The sequence below is a fragment of the Somniosus microcephalus genome, chromosome 8, assembly GCF_052327205.1.
Source record: "Somniosus microcephalus isolate GS21.2 chromosome 8, FLI_Smic_1.0, whole genome shotgun sequence".
Classification (NCBI taxonomy): domain Eukaryota; kingdom Metazoa; phylum Chordata; class Chondrichthyes; order Squaliformes; family Somniosidae; genus Somniosus; species Somniosus microcephalus.
The window spans coordinates 40,758,225-40,774,290 of NC_140994.1; the positions used below are offsets into that span (position 1 = coordinate 40,758,225).

At 41.4% G+C, this 16,066-nt stretch overlaps 1 protein-coding gene across 2 annotated transcripts in view; it reads left to right on the top strand.

Moving 5' to 3' along the window:
* Positions 1-40: 40 nt before the first annotated feature.
* The window catches only part of LOC147113477 (G protein-coupled receptor 26-like), a 37,473-nt gene continuing 21,447 nt past the window's right edge, over positions 41-16,066 (top strand). Inside the window, exons 1-3 of one of the 2 annotated variants that reach the window (XM_085994617.1) lie at positions 41-442; positions 526-1,095; positions 8,124-8,237. In XM_085994617.1, the coding sequence (XP_085850743.1) occupies positions 554-1,095; positions 8,124-8,237 (656 nt within the window). In that variant the 5' untranslated portion in view covers positions 41-442; positions 526-553. Of the gene's footprint in view, positions 1,096-8,123; positions 8,238-16,066 lie in introns of both variants that reach the window. The other variant, XM_085994616.1, reaches the window with a different exon arrangement.

Here is a 16,066-nt window from a genome sequence, read left to right on the forward strand (position 1 = left end):
TCAGCGACTCAGATGTTCATGTGATAGACAGACCCAATAAATCTTACCTCCACTCAAGGCAGCGCGGAGATTTAAATGAGTGTGCCAATAATACCGAACTGACAGGACGGCTCCTCGCCAATAACCGTTGATCACTTGTGATTGGACTCTCGGAAGAACCCGTGAACTCTTTGGGAGGACAGGCGGAGAGTGGTTCAGCCCGGCTGATCATTTCAGACCCTCAGTTTAATGGACTTCCCTTATGCTCTGTGCATTAAACCGAGCCAGTGACGTGGAACAACCAACATCCCCATCAAACTGCAACTCGGCTGCGAAATAACACCGGACCGACTGGGGCCGAAAGCGAGGACAAATCTGCACAAAAATGTATTTTCTGGGATTTGGGAGTAACAGAACTGGCTGCAAGAGACACTGAGCGGCCAACACCATGGACACAGTGGAGGTGATCTTCTCTTTGTTTGTAGTAGTTCTGACGATCGTGTCGTTGCTGTCCAATGTCTTGGTGCTGATCTGCTTTCTCTACAGTGCTGAAATCCGGAAACAGGTCCCTGGGATGTTTATCATCAATCTGACCCTCAGCAACTTGCTGATGACAGTGCTGAACATGCCGCTGACTTTAGTGGGGATTATCAACAAAGAGCCGCCGGGTGCCGACTCCCTGTGCCGAATCGTTGGCTTCCTGGAGACTTTTCTGGTAACCAATTCCATGCTGAGCATGGCAGCTCTAAGCACCGATAGATGGATTGCGGTGGTTTTTCCTTTAAGTTATAATTCCAGGATGCGTTACAAAGACGCTGCGATCATGCTGGGTTACACGTGGTTCCACTCGCTGTCCTTCCCTATAGTGGCCGTCTGTTTATCCTGGGTCGGGTACAGCCACCTGTACGCCTCCTGCACTCTCTGCCAGACCCGAACTGACGACCGCATCCAGTTTGTGGTTTTTACGGTAGCTTTTCACACCCTCAGTTTTCTCCTTTCGCTAATAGTGCTATGTTTCACCTATCTGAAAGTGCTGAAAGTGGCGCGATTTCACTGCAAGAGGATAGATATTATCACCATGCAAACGCTAGTGTTACTAGTGGACATTCATCCAAGGTAGGCAACCCGGACCGTGGGTCAGTCCCGCCAGCATTTACTACTCTCTCTTTTTGAATGAATAAATAAATGTGCATGGTTATATTTTAGATCTCTTATCTTTCTCTGCAGTAATTCTCCCCGGAAGCAGAGACACATTTACACATATACACAGAATGGGCGATTAGGATGTTCTGACCAGTCAGTCTGCAGTGTGTGCAGCACTATGACTAAGACCTTGACTGAACTCTATAAATATGCGCGCATTTTTAGGGTAGCTACATTTTGAGAAGCATAGGTTAATTTTAGTCCCCAAACAAGACTCCCTCCTTTTAATATTTCTTTAGTATGTTTGAATTTTTGAAGACACACACGTCGATTACTGATGGGGTTTATCCTGAACATTCACTTGGAAATGACAGACATGTTGGAGAAAGTTCATGGAAATGATGTATTACACTTGTGTATGCTGTGTTAATTGTACAGGATATTTTGCGTCGGCTGACGTACCATGCAGCCTCCGCACTCTTTAACAGTGACAGATTATAAAAATAAGATACAATCTAACAGTACGCACGTTGCAACAAGCTAGAAGGTGCAAAGAAGGAAAATGAATGACTCCTAACAGCCTAAGTGTTTTTTAAATCCTCTTTACTTTCTTTTAATATAGGAAACGGACTGAACAATATATATTCTTCATGTAGAATAAGATACCTTGATACAACAACCTATGTAGCTCTATGCATGTTAATGGTTTTATCCCTGAGTAACTTAAATGGGAATTTAAAAAAAAACAATTGTGGTGATCATATTTCAAAATATTTGTCATTACGGACAATATAATGTTGCTGGGCTGAAAGGGATCCCCATGAAAGATCAATTTCAAGAGTTCCATTCGATGATCGCAGCATACTGGTGTAAGAAATGTTCTGTAATTTAATTCTCCCGTATGTGATCTCATTTGATCACACTTGCTGAAACTGCAGAGGTACCAAATACAAAGTGAGGAATATTGTATTGCCACATTGCTGATGAAACTGATGCGCTGTTAAATTCGCCTATTTCACATGATACCAAGTAAAGGATTCAATAAAACGATTTACTTCAGAGGGAATTGTTGCTTTGAAATCTCTCTGACATGGCTTACCACAGTTTTTGTTTGCTTCAGTGTCACTGGCTCGATGTGGTCTCCCTGTAGATACAAATATGTCGCTTGCAGATGATTTGGGGCATTTTTACTTTTCAACTGTTTGCCAATAAATCCTTAAGTTTTTGAGTGGGGTTTAGTGGACTTTAATAATTCCCCCATTTTTTTTTGTTCCATACTTCTTAAAATCTTTTTTCAAAGACAAATACACCTTCTGCAAAATGGACCAATCCTGAAGGAAATTGGTCTTCCTGCCATAGAAAATGCCCAAATTAGGAGTAGCCGACAACCATAATTGATATTTGAGACTCAAGTTTCAGACTAAGAAAGTTTTAGCTTGAGATGAAATTTTATTGTTAAATCACAATAAACCTTTGTGTGTGTATTTTGCCAGCTTTATATTATTAAAATGTGAAAACACTGGGCAGTAGAATATTACATCTTTGAATTGCCTCTTTATTAGGTTTATGAAGTTGCCTCTGATAAAATATGATTTTCCCGTGATAAGGATTAGGTCTCCTAGTTCAAAAATTGCAAGATGTATTCCTGTTCATTTAAACAGATTTTCCAGACATTGAATAAAAAAAGTCAAACTTCAGTAAAGTCCACAACCATAAAATTCATTTAACTCAGGTTTGTAAGAAAGGTCTCCTGTACTAATTTTAGCAAACATCCATGGTTGGTCACTTTACTGCAGATACCATGCCATTAAAACTTCTTAACCCTTAAGGAAGAGAATTTTTTTAAATTTTACTGTTTCATATCCCATCCCTGTTTGAACACCCATTAAGAACATAAGAAAATAAGAACATAAGAAATAGGAGCAGGAGTAGGCCATTCGGCCCCTCGAGCCTGCTCTGCCATTCAATAAGATCATGGCTGATCTGATCTTGGATTCAACTCTACTTTTCTGTCTGTTCCCCATAACCCTTGACTCCCCTGTAGTTCAAATATCTGTCTATCTCAGCCCTTGAATATAATCACTGACCCAGCCTCCACCGCTCTCTGGGGTAGAGAATTCCAAAGACTCACGACCCTCTGAGAGACAAAATTCCTCCTCATCTCCGTCTTAAATGGGTGACCCTTTATTCTGAAACTATTCCCCCTAGTTCTAGATTCCCTCAAGATGGGAAACACCCTTTCAGCATCTACACTTTCAAGCACCCTCATAATCTTTTATGTTTCAATAAGATCACCTCTCATTCTTCTAAACTCCAATGAGTATAGGCCCAACCTGCTCAAACTTTCTTCGTAAGACAACCCTTCCATCCCAGGAATCAACCTAGTGAACCTTCTCTGAACTGCCTCCAATTCAACTATATTCCTCCTTAAATAAGGAGACCAGAACTGTACGCAGTACTCTAGGTGTGGTCTCACCAACGCCCTGCACAGTTGTAGCAAGACTTCCCTACTTTTATACTCCATTCCCCTTGCAGTAAAGGCCAACATTCAATTTGCCTTCCTAATTACTTGCTGTACCTGCATGCTAACCTTTTGTGTTTCATGTATGAGGACACCCAAATCCCTCTGTACTGCAGCATTCTGTAGTCTCTCCATTTAAATAATATTTTGCTTTTCTATTCTTCCTACCAAAGTGGATAACTTCACATTTTCCCACATTATACTCCATCAGCCAAATTTTTGCCTGCTCACTTAACCAATCTATATCCCTTTGCAGACTCTTTGTGTCCTCCTCACAACTTGCTAACCCACCTATCTTTGTATCATCAGCAAATTTGGCTACAGTACACTCGGTCCTTTCATCCAAGTCATTAATATAGATTGTAAATAGTTGAGGCCCCTGCACTGATCCCTGTGGCACCCCACTAGTTACAGATTGCCAACCTGAAAATTGCCCATTTATCCTGACTCTCTGTTTTCTGTTAGTTAGCCAATCCTCTATCCATGCTAATAAATTACCCCCAACACCATGAGCTTTTATCTTGTGCAGTAATCTTTTATGTGGCATCTTATTGAATGCCTTTTGGAAATCCCAATACACTACATCTACTGGTTCCCCTTTTATCCACCCTGCTTGTTACATCCTCAAAGAACTCTAATAAATTTGTCAAACACAGTTTCCCTTTCATAAAACCATGTTGACTCTGCTTGATTGTATTATGATTTTCTAAATGTCCTGCTACTACTTCCTTAATAATGGATTCCAACATTTTCCTAATGACAGATGTTAGGCAAACTGGCCTATAGTTTTCTGCTTTCTGTCTCCTTTCTTGAATATGGGCATTACATTTGTGGTTTTCCAATCCGCTGGGACCTTTCCAGAGTCTAGGGAATTTTGGTAGATTACAACCAATGCATCCACTATCTCTGCAGCCACTTCTTTTAAGACCCTAGGGTGCAGGCCATCAGGTCCAGGGGACTTGTCAGCCTTTATAGTTTGCCTAGTACTTTTTCTCTAGTGATAGTGATTGTTTTAACTTTCTCCCTCCCTTTTGCTCCTTGATTTTCCACTATTATTGGGTTGCTTTTAGTGTCTTCTACCGTGAAGACAGATACAAAATATTTGTTCAAAATCTCTGCCATTTCCTTGTTTCCCATTATTAATTCCCCAGTCTAATCCTCTAAGGGACCAATGTTTACTTTAGCTACTCTCTTCCTTTTTATATACTTGTAGAAGCTCTTACTGTCTGTTTTTATATTTCTTGCTAGTTTACTCTCATAATCTATTTTCTCCCTCTTTATTATTTTTTTAGTCGTCCATTGCAAGTTTCTAAAAAATTCCCAATCTTCTGGCCTACCATTAATCTTCGCAACATTGTATGTCTTTTCTTTCAATTTGATAACCTCCTTAACTTTCCTTAGTAAGCAGCCAAGGATGGTTCAGCAACTGAAGTACATTTTAAGACACAACGCAAACCATTTTGGTCATTCTGTGGCCATTGAATTACATCAGTTAGTTCCAAGAAAGGTATCTGCTGCTATAACTGTGAGTTCAGCTATAGGTTTTTAATAATCAAATAGTAAATTATCAACAACTTGCATTTATATAGCACCTTTAGAACATAAGAACATAAGAAATAGGAGCAGGAGTAGGCCAATCGGCCCCTCGAGCCTGCTCCGCCATTCAATAAGATCATGGCTGATCTGATCCTAACTGCCAATCCACTATCACAGAACCATCTCCTGAATCTAACAGAATTAGACACATGAAATAGGAGCAGGATCAGGCTACACGGCCCCTGGGCCCGCTCCGCTACCCACAGGGCCATGACCGATCCGAACCTAGACTCATGTCCAAATTCCTGCCTGCTCCCCGTAACCCTTAATTCCCTTTACTTCTAGGAAACTGTCTATTTCTGTTTTAAATTTATGTAATGATGTAGCTTCTACAGCTTTTTGGGGCAGCATATTCCATGGACCTACCACCCTCTGAGTGAAGTAGTTCCTCCTCATCTCAGTTTTGAAAGAGCAGCCCCTTATTCTAAGACTATGCCCCCTAGTTCTAGTTTCACCCATCATCGGGAACATCCTCCCCACATCCACCCGATCCAACCCCTTCACAATCTTATATGTTTCAATAAGATCGCCTCTCATTCTTCTGAACTCCAATGAGTAGAGTCCCAATCTACTCAACCTCTCCTCATACGTCCATCCCCTCATCCCCGGGATTAACCGAGTGAACCTTCTTTGTACTGACTCGAGAGCAAGTATGTCCTTTCTTAAGTATGGACACCAAAACTGTATGCAGTATTCCAGGTGCGGTCTCACCAATACCTTGTACAACTGAAGCAATACCTCCCTATTTTTATATTCTATCCCCCTAGCAATGAAAGCCAACATTCCATTGGCCTTCTTAACACAGTAAATCATCCCGAGGCACTTCACAGGAGCATTATTAAGCAAAATTTGATACCGAGCCACATAAGGAGATACTAGGACAGGTGACCAAAAGCTTGATCAAGGAGGTAAGTTTTAAGGAGTGTCTTAAAGGAGAGAGAGGTAGAGATGCGGTGAGGTTTGGGGAGGAAATTTCAGAGCTTAGGGACTATGCAGCTGAAGGCACAGCTACCAATGGTATAGCGATGAAAATCGGAGGTGTGCAAGAGGCCAGAATTGGAGGAGCGCAGAGATCTCAGAGGGTTGTAGGGCTGGAGAAGGTAACAGCAATAAGGAGGGGTATGACCATGAAAGGATTTAAAAATAAGGATGGGAATTTTTAAGTTGAGGTTTTACTGGACCGGGAGTCAATGTAGGTCAGCGAGCACAGGGGTAATGGGTGAACCAGACTTGATGCGAGTTAGAATACGGTTAGCAGAGTTTTGGATGAGCTCGAGTTTACGGAGGGTGCAAGGTGCGAGGCTGACCAGGAGAGCATTGGAATAGTCGAATCTAGAGGTAACAAAGGGATGGATGAAGGTTTCAGCAGCAGATGAGCTGAGGCAGGGGTGGAGATGGGAAATGTTATTGAGGTGGAAATAAGCCGATTTGGTGATGGAGAGGATATGTGGTCGGAAGCTCATCTCGGGGTCAAATAGAATACCGAGGTTGCGAACAGTCTGGTTTGGCCTCAGACAGTTGCCAGGGAGAGGGATGGAGTGGATGGCTAGGGAATAGAGTTTGTGGCGGGGTCTGAAGACAATGACTTTGGTCTTCCCAATATTTAATTGGAGGAAATTTCTGCTCATCCAATACTGCATGTTGGATAAGCAGCGTGACAAATCAGAGGCAGTGGAGGGTCAAGAAAGCTGGTGGTGAGGTAAAGCTAGGTGTCAACAGTGTATATGTGGAACCTAACGTGGTGTTTTCGGATAACAAAGCACTATCATACATTGTTCATATTTGAAGGAACTTGTAAACTCAGTTGTTGGTAATGACCTTGGGTATGGTAGGTTGCTTTTCCTTGGGGCAAATAAATGGCTGAGTATGCTGCAGTCTGGACTCTCATCACAAAATTTAAAAAACTGTCCACTAGTAGTATGTTGAGCCAAGTCACGATTGGTCCAAGACATAGCTCAATAATAATATATTTGTTACATATTATAGTGAGGGCATGTTCTTCAAGGATAGCTCATGGAAAAAAATAGCCTGTCTGGTAGAAACTCTGAACTGAAACAAATGTGTGCTTCAGCCAAACCTGTTTTTCTCTTAGTCAAAGTTGAAACTGATTTGGATGAAATTAGTGAAGTCGATTATATACAGTTGGAATCACTTCCACCATTTGACACCATTTATTAGGTTGAATAATATAAAAGAAAAATCTTTTCCTGGAACCACATTGACTAATATTGCCATTGCTATCTGGTCTTTATCGGATCATATCATTCAAGTATAAAATAGTGAAGAACTAAATTTAGTGTATACCTTTTTAATGTTTGCTCATACACAACACCATAAATATGGTCTTTGTCATAAATGTATTAGAATTGCTAAATAACATTTTACATAATATACATATATTACATTACTTAAGATTCCTAATATATGTATACAGTGTTTGTTCTAATTAAAGACATATTTATGCTGACTAATAGTTAAATGTCAAGTAAATTTCATTTCTGAATTATTGCCCTTACTGCTTCTGTAAGATGATTAGTGCTGTCTGTAAACTGTATTGATCTGACAGCTGTGGTGATAAACAGCAAAATATGTTTGAAGTGATTTTGTCTATTTTTAAATGATGAAATCTCTTATGACAATGACCTATAGTTGGCTAGTTTTAATATTGATAGCAATTGAACTGCTTATAAACTGCATACCTTCCAACCGTGTGGTCTTTCTTGCTGATTTTATAACACAAAATAGAGTAATCCTTTTAGATCATATTACTGGCGACTTATACTCCGAAAACCATGCTAATTTTTACTTTCTGTGATTCTTACTAGCAAATGCTTCTGACTTCATAGAATATCCTGTATAGTTGCTTATCTTTATTTCTTTGCAGTGTAAGACAACGCTGCCTAGAAGAGCAGAAGCGGCGAAGACAACGGGCAACAAAGAAGATCAGTACTTTCATCGGTACCTTTATACTGTGCTTCGCACCTTATGTCATTACAAGGTGTGGTATAGTAATGCAATGTTACACTATAGCAAATGATGGAGCACATTGATGACCATGTGACAGATTTAAATACTTTGCAGAAAACAATATTTGTAAGGCTTGATAAGTTGAATCTAAAGCTTTCCATATACATCTTAGTCTTATTTATCCACACTTTGTTATTAAGCTTTACATTGTTATAGTTCAGGTTTACGTGGGCAAGGAATAAGACTTAGATTTGTCATCATTGTCTTGAACTTTTAGAATTCAAATTGAGTTTAAGGATATTGTACAGGATGCTTTTAAAATGCAATGGCACTAAAATTTAAGAGACATAAGCCTGTTAACTACTGTCAGCATTCTAAGTAATCTATCTGACCCTTATTTGACAATAAAGGAAGAATAAAGAATGGCTCCTGAGAGACTTAGGCAACCTACTGCAGCCCCGACTCATTGACCTTGTGCCAACCATGCAAGAAGCAATGCCCAGATACAATAAAACTTATGCAACAAACAGAATGATTATCAAACACCGAGATCTTAAAACAGCACTGCAGTTGTCTTGACTTATAAGGGGTACCTTACAGTACGGCTCTGTCCCAGTATTACAAATTTAAAGCCTGCTCTAGATATCCTCTTGGGTTCAGCATCACTGGTTTCCCCGTAGGTGGATCCCCCATCTGTTATGATCAGATGTTTCAGCCGAGTATCTAAGTCATATGATAAAATGACCTAGGGCTGTAACAGCAAAAGCCCTTTGTTATATGAACTGGTTGCTCAAATATTGCTTGTGTGACAAATGTTCATTTTGCAATCTCCTGAGAGGTGGACTGGTTAACACTTTAGTGAGATGAGGTCAAATACAAATCATGAAGCTGCTTTATTTTACAGTCAGTGATTTGAATGGCTGCTTAGCACTGTTAACAGGTGCTGGCTCTCATCACTGATCTTGTCATGCCACTGGTGAGCTCATTGTGCAGACTTATGTATAATTAATTGCTGCTCTTTAAAACAGCAATATTAGGGGTTAACATGAATGCTTTGTAAACCTCAAAAAGCTTATTCAAAACTCAGTTAACCCTTGATCAGCACACCATCAGTAATTTTCAGGCTATATATCATTGATAATCACTGCTGCTGTTATTTTACTGCGTGCAATTTGTTAGCTTCTAAAATTGTAATTATTTACAATGATATTTAATGGGATTAATTTAGGGCTTCACGTTAAATATTAGAACTGATTCTCTGATATCGCATTCACACATTTCATAAGCGCACCTCACTGTATCAGGTAAGTAGGCCTGAACATCCAGTTCACCAAACACCAAGTTCACTGTTCAGATTTTTTGTGCTTTTTGGAGGCCTGACATGGTGCATGTGGGGATTTCATTACACCTCTTAACTGTAGTGATCCTTCTATAAATTGATCCCACACCAAACTTTGTGATCGTTTTCAGCTGTTCACTCTTTTATCACTGATCGCCTGCTGGAAGTTCCTGTTCTGGCCTTCAGAACTTTGCTTCTTAAAGTGTGAGGGGACTGTTCCCATTATTTTCACTTTTCATATATTTAGTTTGGCATTTACTTTGGTGCATTACTTTCTGCTGCTGTTTGCTTGTGCATTGCAAGATCCCTTTGCAAATCTTTTTGTCACAGCACTGTTGCTGACAATAGCTGCTTCATCAGCAGTAACCACAGAGCTCAGCTTGGGAATTCCATTGGGTCTTCCAGCAGCAATGATGGATTTGGAGGTGAATGATGAGTTCAGACAGATTGTGCCTCAGGCGTCTGTCACCCACTAGATTGCAGCTCAGGAGCCAAGTCCTCAGATCTATTTGCACCCAGTCAAGGATGCCTGAGGAGAGTTGTCTTTGTCATCTACCCTTCATGAGGGAGGCTGTCACAGAGTGAGGTGATCTACTTGAGCCCAATATTTAGCACAGGGATAGCCCTGCTGATGGTTATGAAAGTTTTCACAGCATTAGCCATTACACCACCAGACCCTTCCAAGCTATTTGCAGCATTCATTAGTCTTCAGTTCACTAATGCTTAAAACAAGTGATTGAAGCCTTATGCCAGAGAAAGCACTTCCATCACTTTCTCCATAGAAAGGAGCAGTAGAGCAAGACAACTCAGTGCTTTTACCAGGTAGAGGGCCTTTTACAAGTTCAGGTCCTCATTGATGATGTGCATACCAGGGCCCTTAGCAACAGCACCATGACCTATATGAACAGAAAAGGCTTTCATTCCATCAATGTATAAGTGGTATTGGAACATAGCACAGAGTAATGAAGATTAGTGCACGATATACCAGCAGCACCCACGGTGGCCTTGTATTTTGACAGTCAACTTGCCACCACTATATAAAGGAATAGAGAAACTTGATGGCTGTCGGCTAGGGGGGACCAAGGATACCCATGGTAACCCTGGCTAATAGAACAATTAAAAGCTTCCTGAACAGAGGCAGAACTCAAATACAGTGAAGCTTAGACCTTCACCCAATTAGCTTGCTGAAGTAGCCTGTACCATAACCATGTTTGGACACACTGATGTGGGGAAGTACTGCTCTGTAGTCATGAAAGTGTCAAAGATTACTAGAATCTGTTATAAAGTGTCTCTTGCTATCCAGGTAGGGGAAACTATTCAGCTGGAGGGAAGGGTCTGCCTGAAGCCTATGCAGATGTGCAGCCAGAAGCCATTGATTGATAGGACTTTTACTTAAATCTGTAAATGTGTTCTTCATGAACAGTTTTCATCATAATATATTGGCTCCAAGAATAACATGGACTGCCTCTATTACCTTACCTGCCTATAACCCACAGCCTGCAACATTCATATGTTCCTTCCGAGAATAAACCTACACGCTAGGTGCACCCACTTTATTTTAGAACTGTCCTATTTTGCTTCCCTGTTGCTTGCCCTTGATGAGAGTGTATGGTTTGTGACAGCTACTACCTAATCTTATGCCCCTTCTAAGTGCTACCTCAGGGAGAGAGAAAGTGCAGTGGCAGCCTGTTACTCTGCAATGGAGGCCTCATGACATGGCTATCATGCTGTTTAAGATGTTTAAAGGATTTGATAGGGTTGATAGGGAGAAACCATTTCCTCTGGTGGGGGAGTCCAGAACAAGGGGGGCATAATGTTAAAATTAGAGCTAGGTTGTTCAGGGGTGATGTCAGGAAGCATTTCTTCACATAAAGGACCGTGGAGATCTCTTCTCCAAAAGCTGTTGAGGCTGGGTCAATTGAAACATTGAAAATTGAGATGGATAGATTTTTGTTAAGTAAGGGTATTAAGGGATATTGAGCAAAGGCAGGGAAATTAAGTTGAGGTACAGATCACCCACGATCTAACTGAATAGCAGAACAGGCTCAAGCCGCTGAATGGCCTCCTGTTCCTATGTAATTCTTTCTGCTGAATTATGAAATAACCCTACAACTACTGCCAATACCTTGGCCCCTACATTGGCTGCTCCTCCTTGCATCCTGCCGCTTCTTCAGTCCTCTGAAGAACACGGCTGGAATAGGCATGAAAGGTAACTGCCTTATCGATGCCTCCTCCTGGTCCATTCCAGCTGCTCAGTGTTCCTTGTGAATGACTTGGAATCTACATGGGAACAGATCACTCTCCACCACTTAGGTGTGTGAGACACACATCAGGTTTCTCTCGAGCTGATCCCCTAGTCTCTCCAAATCAGATATGATTAGGTGCTGTAAATTAGAACCTGTATCTCTATATCCCCAGTCACAACATCCATGAGAGAAGCCACACACATAATTTATGCCCAGGAGAGCCCAGAATATGGGTCAGATCCCAGCTCGCTGCCCCATTTGGACCAGACCTTTAAATTCCAGTTGTGGGAGGGAGCAGGGTGTGCGCAGATATTCCCCAGTGTCTATATCCTGGGTGCATATTGGGGAATTCCCGAGCTTCCCTGGGAAATTTCTCCCTTAACTTCCTTGAAAAGCTTCAGTGTAACACAAGCCAGTTAAGCTTGATCAGTTTCTTTCTCTAGTTGGAGTGGCTCCAGTGGGAGCCAAAGAGTTTAAAAAACAATCTTTGGCCAATTTGGGTCTCCAGATGACTCTGCTCTGCTTTAGAAGAATAGCCTTCCCAGTTATGGGTGAGGGGGAGGGGGCGTGGGGTTCCGCTCCGCCACATATGCCAGCAGTGTAGGACCCCAGGAATAGTCAGGCCACAGCGCAACATCTATCTTTCCAGCATCTCCTGCAGATGGCTGTAAAGTGACTGCTTACTCTACAATGCCCTATCGGTTTCCCAATCATTCTCGTATGAGTACACAAATGTCAGAGTAGCACTTCTGCAGAATTTTTGACGTATCATGCAGGCACCTCTGAAAATTCTCAGTAATGAGTTTCCCTTTGTAGGCAGCCCCTCTGAAATAAGAATTTGTGGACCTGGCAGTAGAAGAAGATGCAGCCCTGGTCCTTTGTCCACTTTGTTGCTGCTCATCTGTTGCCTCAAATTGCTCTTCCTCACTTGTGCTCTGTGCTTCACCAGGTACTCTCTTTTGACCTTCTCTTTCTGATTCACCTGAGGTGAATGCACTTGATCTGGTGCGTGCATGGTGGGATGCGTAAGGTTCCTGCTCATCTCTGATGACAGGTATGTCATCTTGGGAGGTCCCTACACAAAGAGAAAATAAACATGTGTTGGCATGATGAACACGTGAAATGGTTCTGCAGACAGTTACAGTTCTGATATAGAGCTGCTGCTGGGCTGGTATTACTGAGTGAGTGTGTTTGTTGGGCTGCTACCTGTCCTTGGCTCACACCCTCTCCCACAATTTGAAAGGCTGCCTCCTCACGGTGGTTCAAAGTGAGGAAGTTGGCAGGCCTGCCACCAGACCAGTTTCTGTCTTTCTGGCTGTGTACAGCCTTCTCCTTTATAAACAGACAAAACTTACACTTTCAACATTTGGAAATCACCTCAGGACCCAACCTACATTCCACCTTATGTGAATATTTGACTAAACAGTGTAAAAGCAGTTTCAGACGGCAAATTGACTTGGAGTCACAAAGTTCAAGTTGAAGCATTATGGATATAATGGGCAAGATGTGACTGGTTACATCAGTGCTTTCCATGTTCCACAGTTGATGCTGCACCATGTTGGAGGCACAATGCTTGTGGTATGAACATAATGTGGCATGAGTTGTCAAACTGTGGGTAACACTACCTTATCGTTCTTCCTCAGGCCTGAACATTTCTTTCTCATCTGCACAAGTGACCTATAGATATGAGAGTTAGTATTCACTCGATTCAACAGCTCATATTTGCCTGCATAGAAGGGTTTCCTTCTATCCCAAATATCACTATCCTCCACCTCCGTGAGACCAGCTAACCTCATCATTAAAGGAAGCAGTTCTGCCTACTTTCCCTTAACGACCTTCCATTCCTGCTGTCCACACAGCCACCACAAACACTGGTGTGTAAATGAAGCAGCAGCACTCGTGAGTAAAGAACATGGAGTGCATCAAATCTGGTGAAGTCAGCTCCCCGCTCCTCATGCATGAAACATTATGTTCACACAGTGATCCTAGCTCCATTTCTGTTGGAATTGTAGCATCAGCCCTATTGCTTATAATAAGCATTTCAATCTTTATATATAGAATTAATTGAATTATTACTGTTCAAAATAAATCTTTTTGTGACTAATATGAAGTAAGATTGATAAGCTCACAACATCATATGTTTGAGAAATTTCATACACCCAAAATGTGTTTAAAGATATTTGTAACAAAAATATTAGGCAGTTTAGCACTATGAGGAAAATCAGTTATAATGAGATTCCCTTTGTCGTGAAAAGCTTCCTAAGCTCCAAAGAAGACATTATACAGATATTCAAACTGTTCCTGTTACAGTGAAACTGCACTTATAATGACATTTTGATGATGACAAACAGCTTTTTACTGTAAATACTTTGCAAAATGTGCCAATTGATAGAAATGCTTGTCCTGGTAATGTTGGTTTGAAAAGCACCATTTTACTCAGGCACAATTTAATGTCTATTCATGTTATCATGTTTTCTTTAAAAGAACAACTAGGTAATGGAAACATTTGATGTTCAGTTTAGTTCAGATTTCAGCTGGAGACTGTAGACTATAACCTTATTATCCTGCTCTCCAAACAGGTAACTGCATTTTGCTAATAGTAATTTCAAAAAAAGGAAAAATAATGAAAAGAAAAGTTTGAAACAAAGAATAAATGCAGCCAGAGTTAATAAAATACAGTCAAAGAACAGTTGTCATATCTTCATGCTCATCCCTTGGAGGATAGCATGAAGTAGTGGAAGGATTCACAGGAAGGTTCCTTTCATGGCCGTGACCATCTTTACACAAACCGATAGGGTGGTTAGTCTGATATGGCAGGAGGGTTCTATGGGCTAGTACAACCCATACGATGGTGGGTTGGGGGGTGGGGGGGGGCGAGGCAGGAGAGTTCACCCAGGTATCTCGCTGGATGTCAACCCAGCATTCAGAGCTGCAGCTCTGGTCTCCACTTGGAGTGGGGTTGGAACCCTGCACCTTCTGACCCCGAAGCAAGAATGCTACCACTAAGCCAAAGGCTTGCTTCAATTGAAAATGTATATATACTCAGTAATACTAAGACCTTCCCACACTAGTAGCTACCTGGAAGCAAGAGATTACCATTGTATCTTGTCTGCTTCTCTGAGTAATCTCTCAATTTTACATTACTGCATCTTTATAGATATATGTTACAGGCTTCCTATTAGCTGTTTTCCTGTCACAGAATAAACAGATCACGAATTAAAATTAGAGATTGGATTCACTGACATGAGAATTCCTAAGACAGTTCTACCTTTTCTAGAAATGAATGTTCTAGTCATTTTGGTATCTCCATTTAAAAATGTTATATTAATCCATGATACCTGAAAATGATCCAATACACAGTCATTATAATATTATAACAGTGCTGCCTTGTTAAATGGAAGTTAACTTTATGATAAATTTGCCAAATTTATTTTCATTTGTTAACAAAACATATATAAAGCAATGACATAAGTTGTATTGAAACACTTAATCATATAATCATTTCTTGACTCATTTGCCCCACAAAAGAGGTAACTAAACATTTTCTCATGAAAGCAGTGCTTTTTAATGTTTTTCCCTCTCTCCTTTCTTGAAGGTAGTGATCTCTTGTGGGGTATGGTTTCTTGGGTAGCAGTGAGTGTCAGCAAGCTATTGAACTGTGGGGAGCATCACATCAGATCCCGATACACTCCTCACCTGATGTCGAAGTGCACTTGTAAACACTTTTTATAAATACCATTGTCCGGATTGTCAGCCCCATTGATATCGTCACTGCCTTAAATATCCTGATGGACTTCTGCATTCTAAATTCTTATGAATTTATTGTATCTCATGAAGCTGGCCCTGATTTTTAATTCTAGCCGGGTTTTGGGTGAGTGGGTGGTGAGGTGAGTTAGAAATTCACTCGCTGCAGCAGAAAAGAGGCCCGGGCTATTTTAACTCCCGGGCCTCATTAACATGCTGGGGTCTACTTGGGGCGGGAGGTAGGCATGAAGTGGCTGCTGGTCTGCGGAAAATTGGGCAGTCCCTGGCTGCCCACCAGCAGGCAGGTAGGTGTGGGGAAGAGGGTTCCATGAGAGCCTTGCAGGCGGAAAAGAGGGGGTGGGGGAAGGAGTCTGGGGCAGGTGAGGCCTAAACTTTTCTTATTAGGCCCTGAGGCGCACCCCTGCTGCACTTGGCCTCAAAAGGAAATTAAACACATACTGTAAATGGCCTCTTTTGGTCTCGGATCCTCTTCTCATTTGACTTTACCTGGCGGGAAAGCCATAGGGGGCG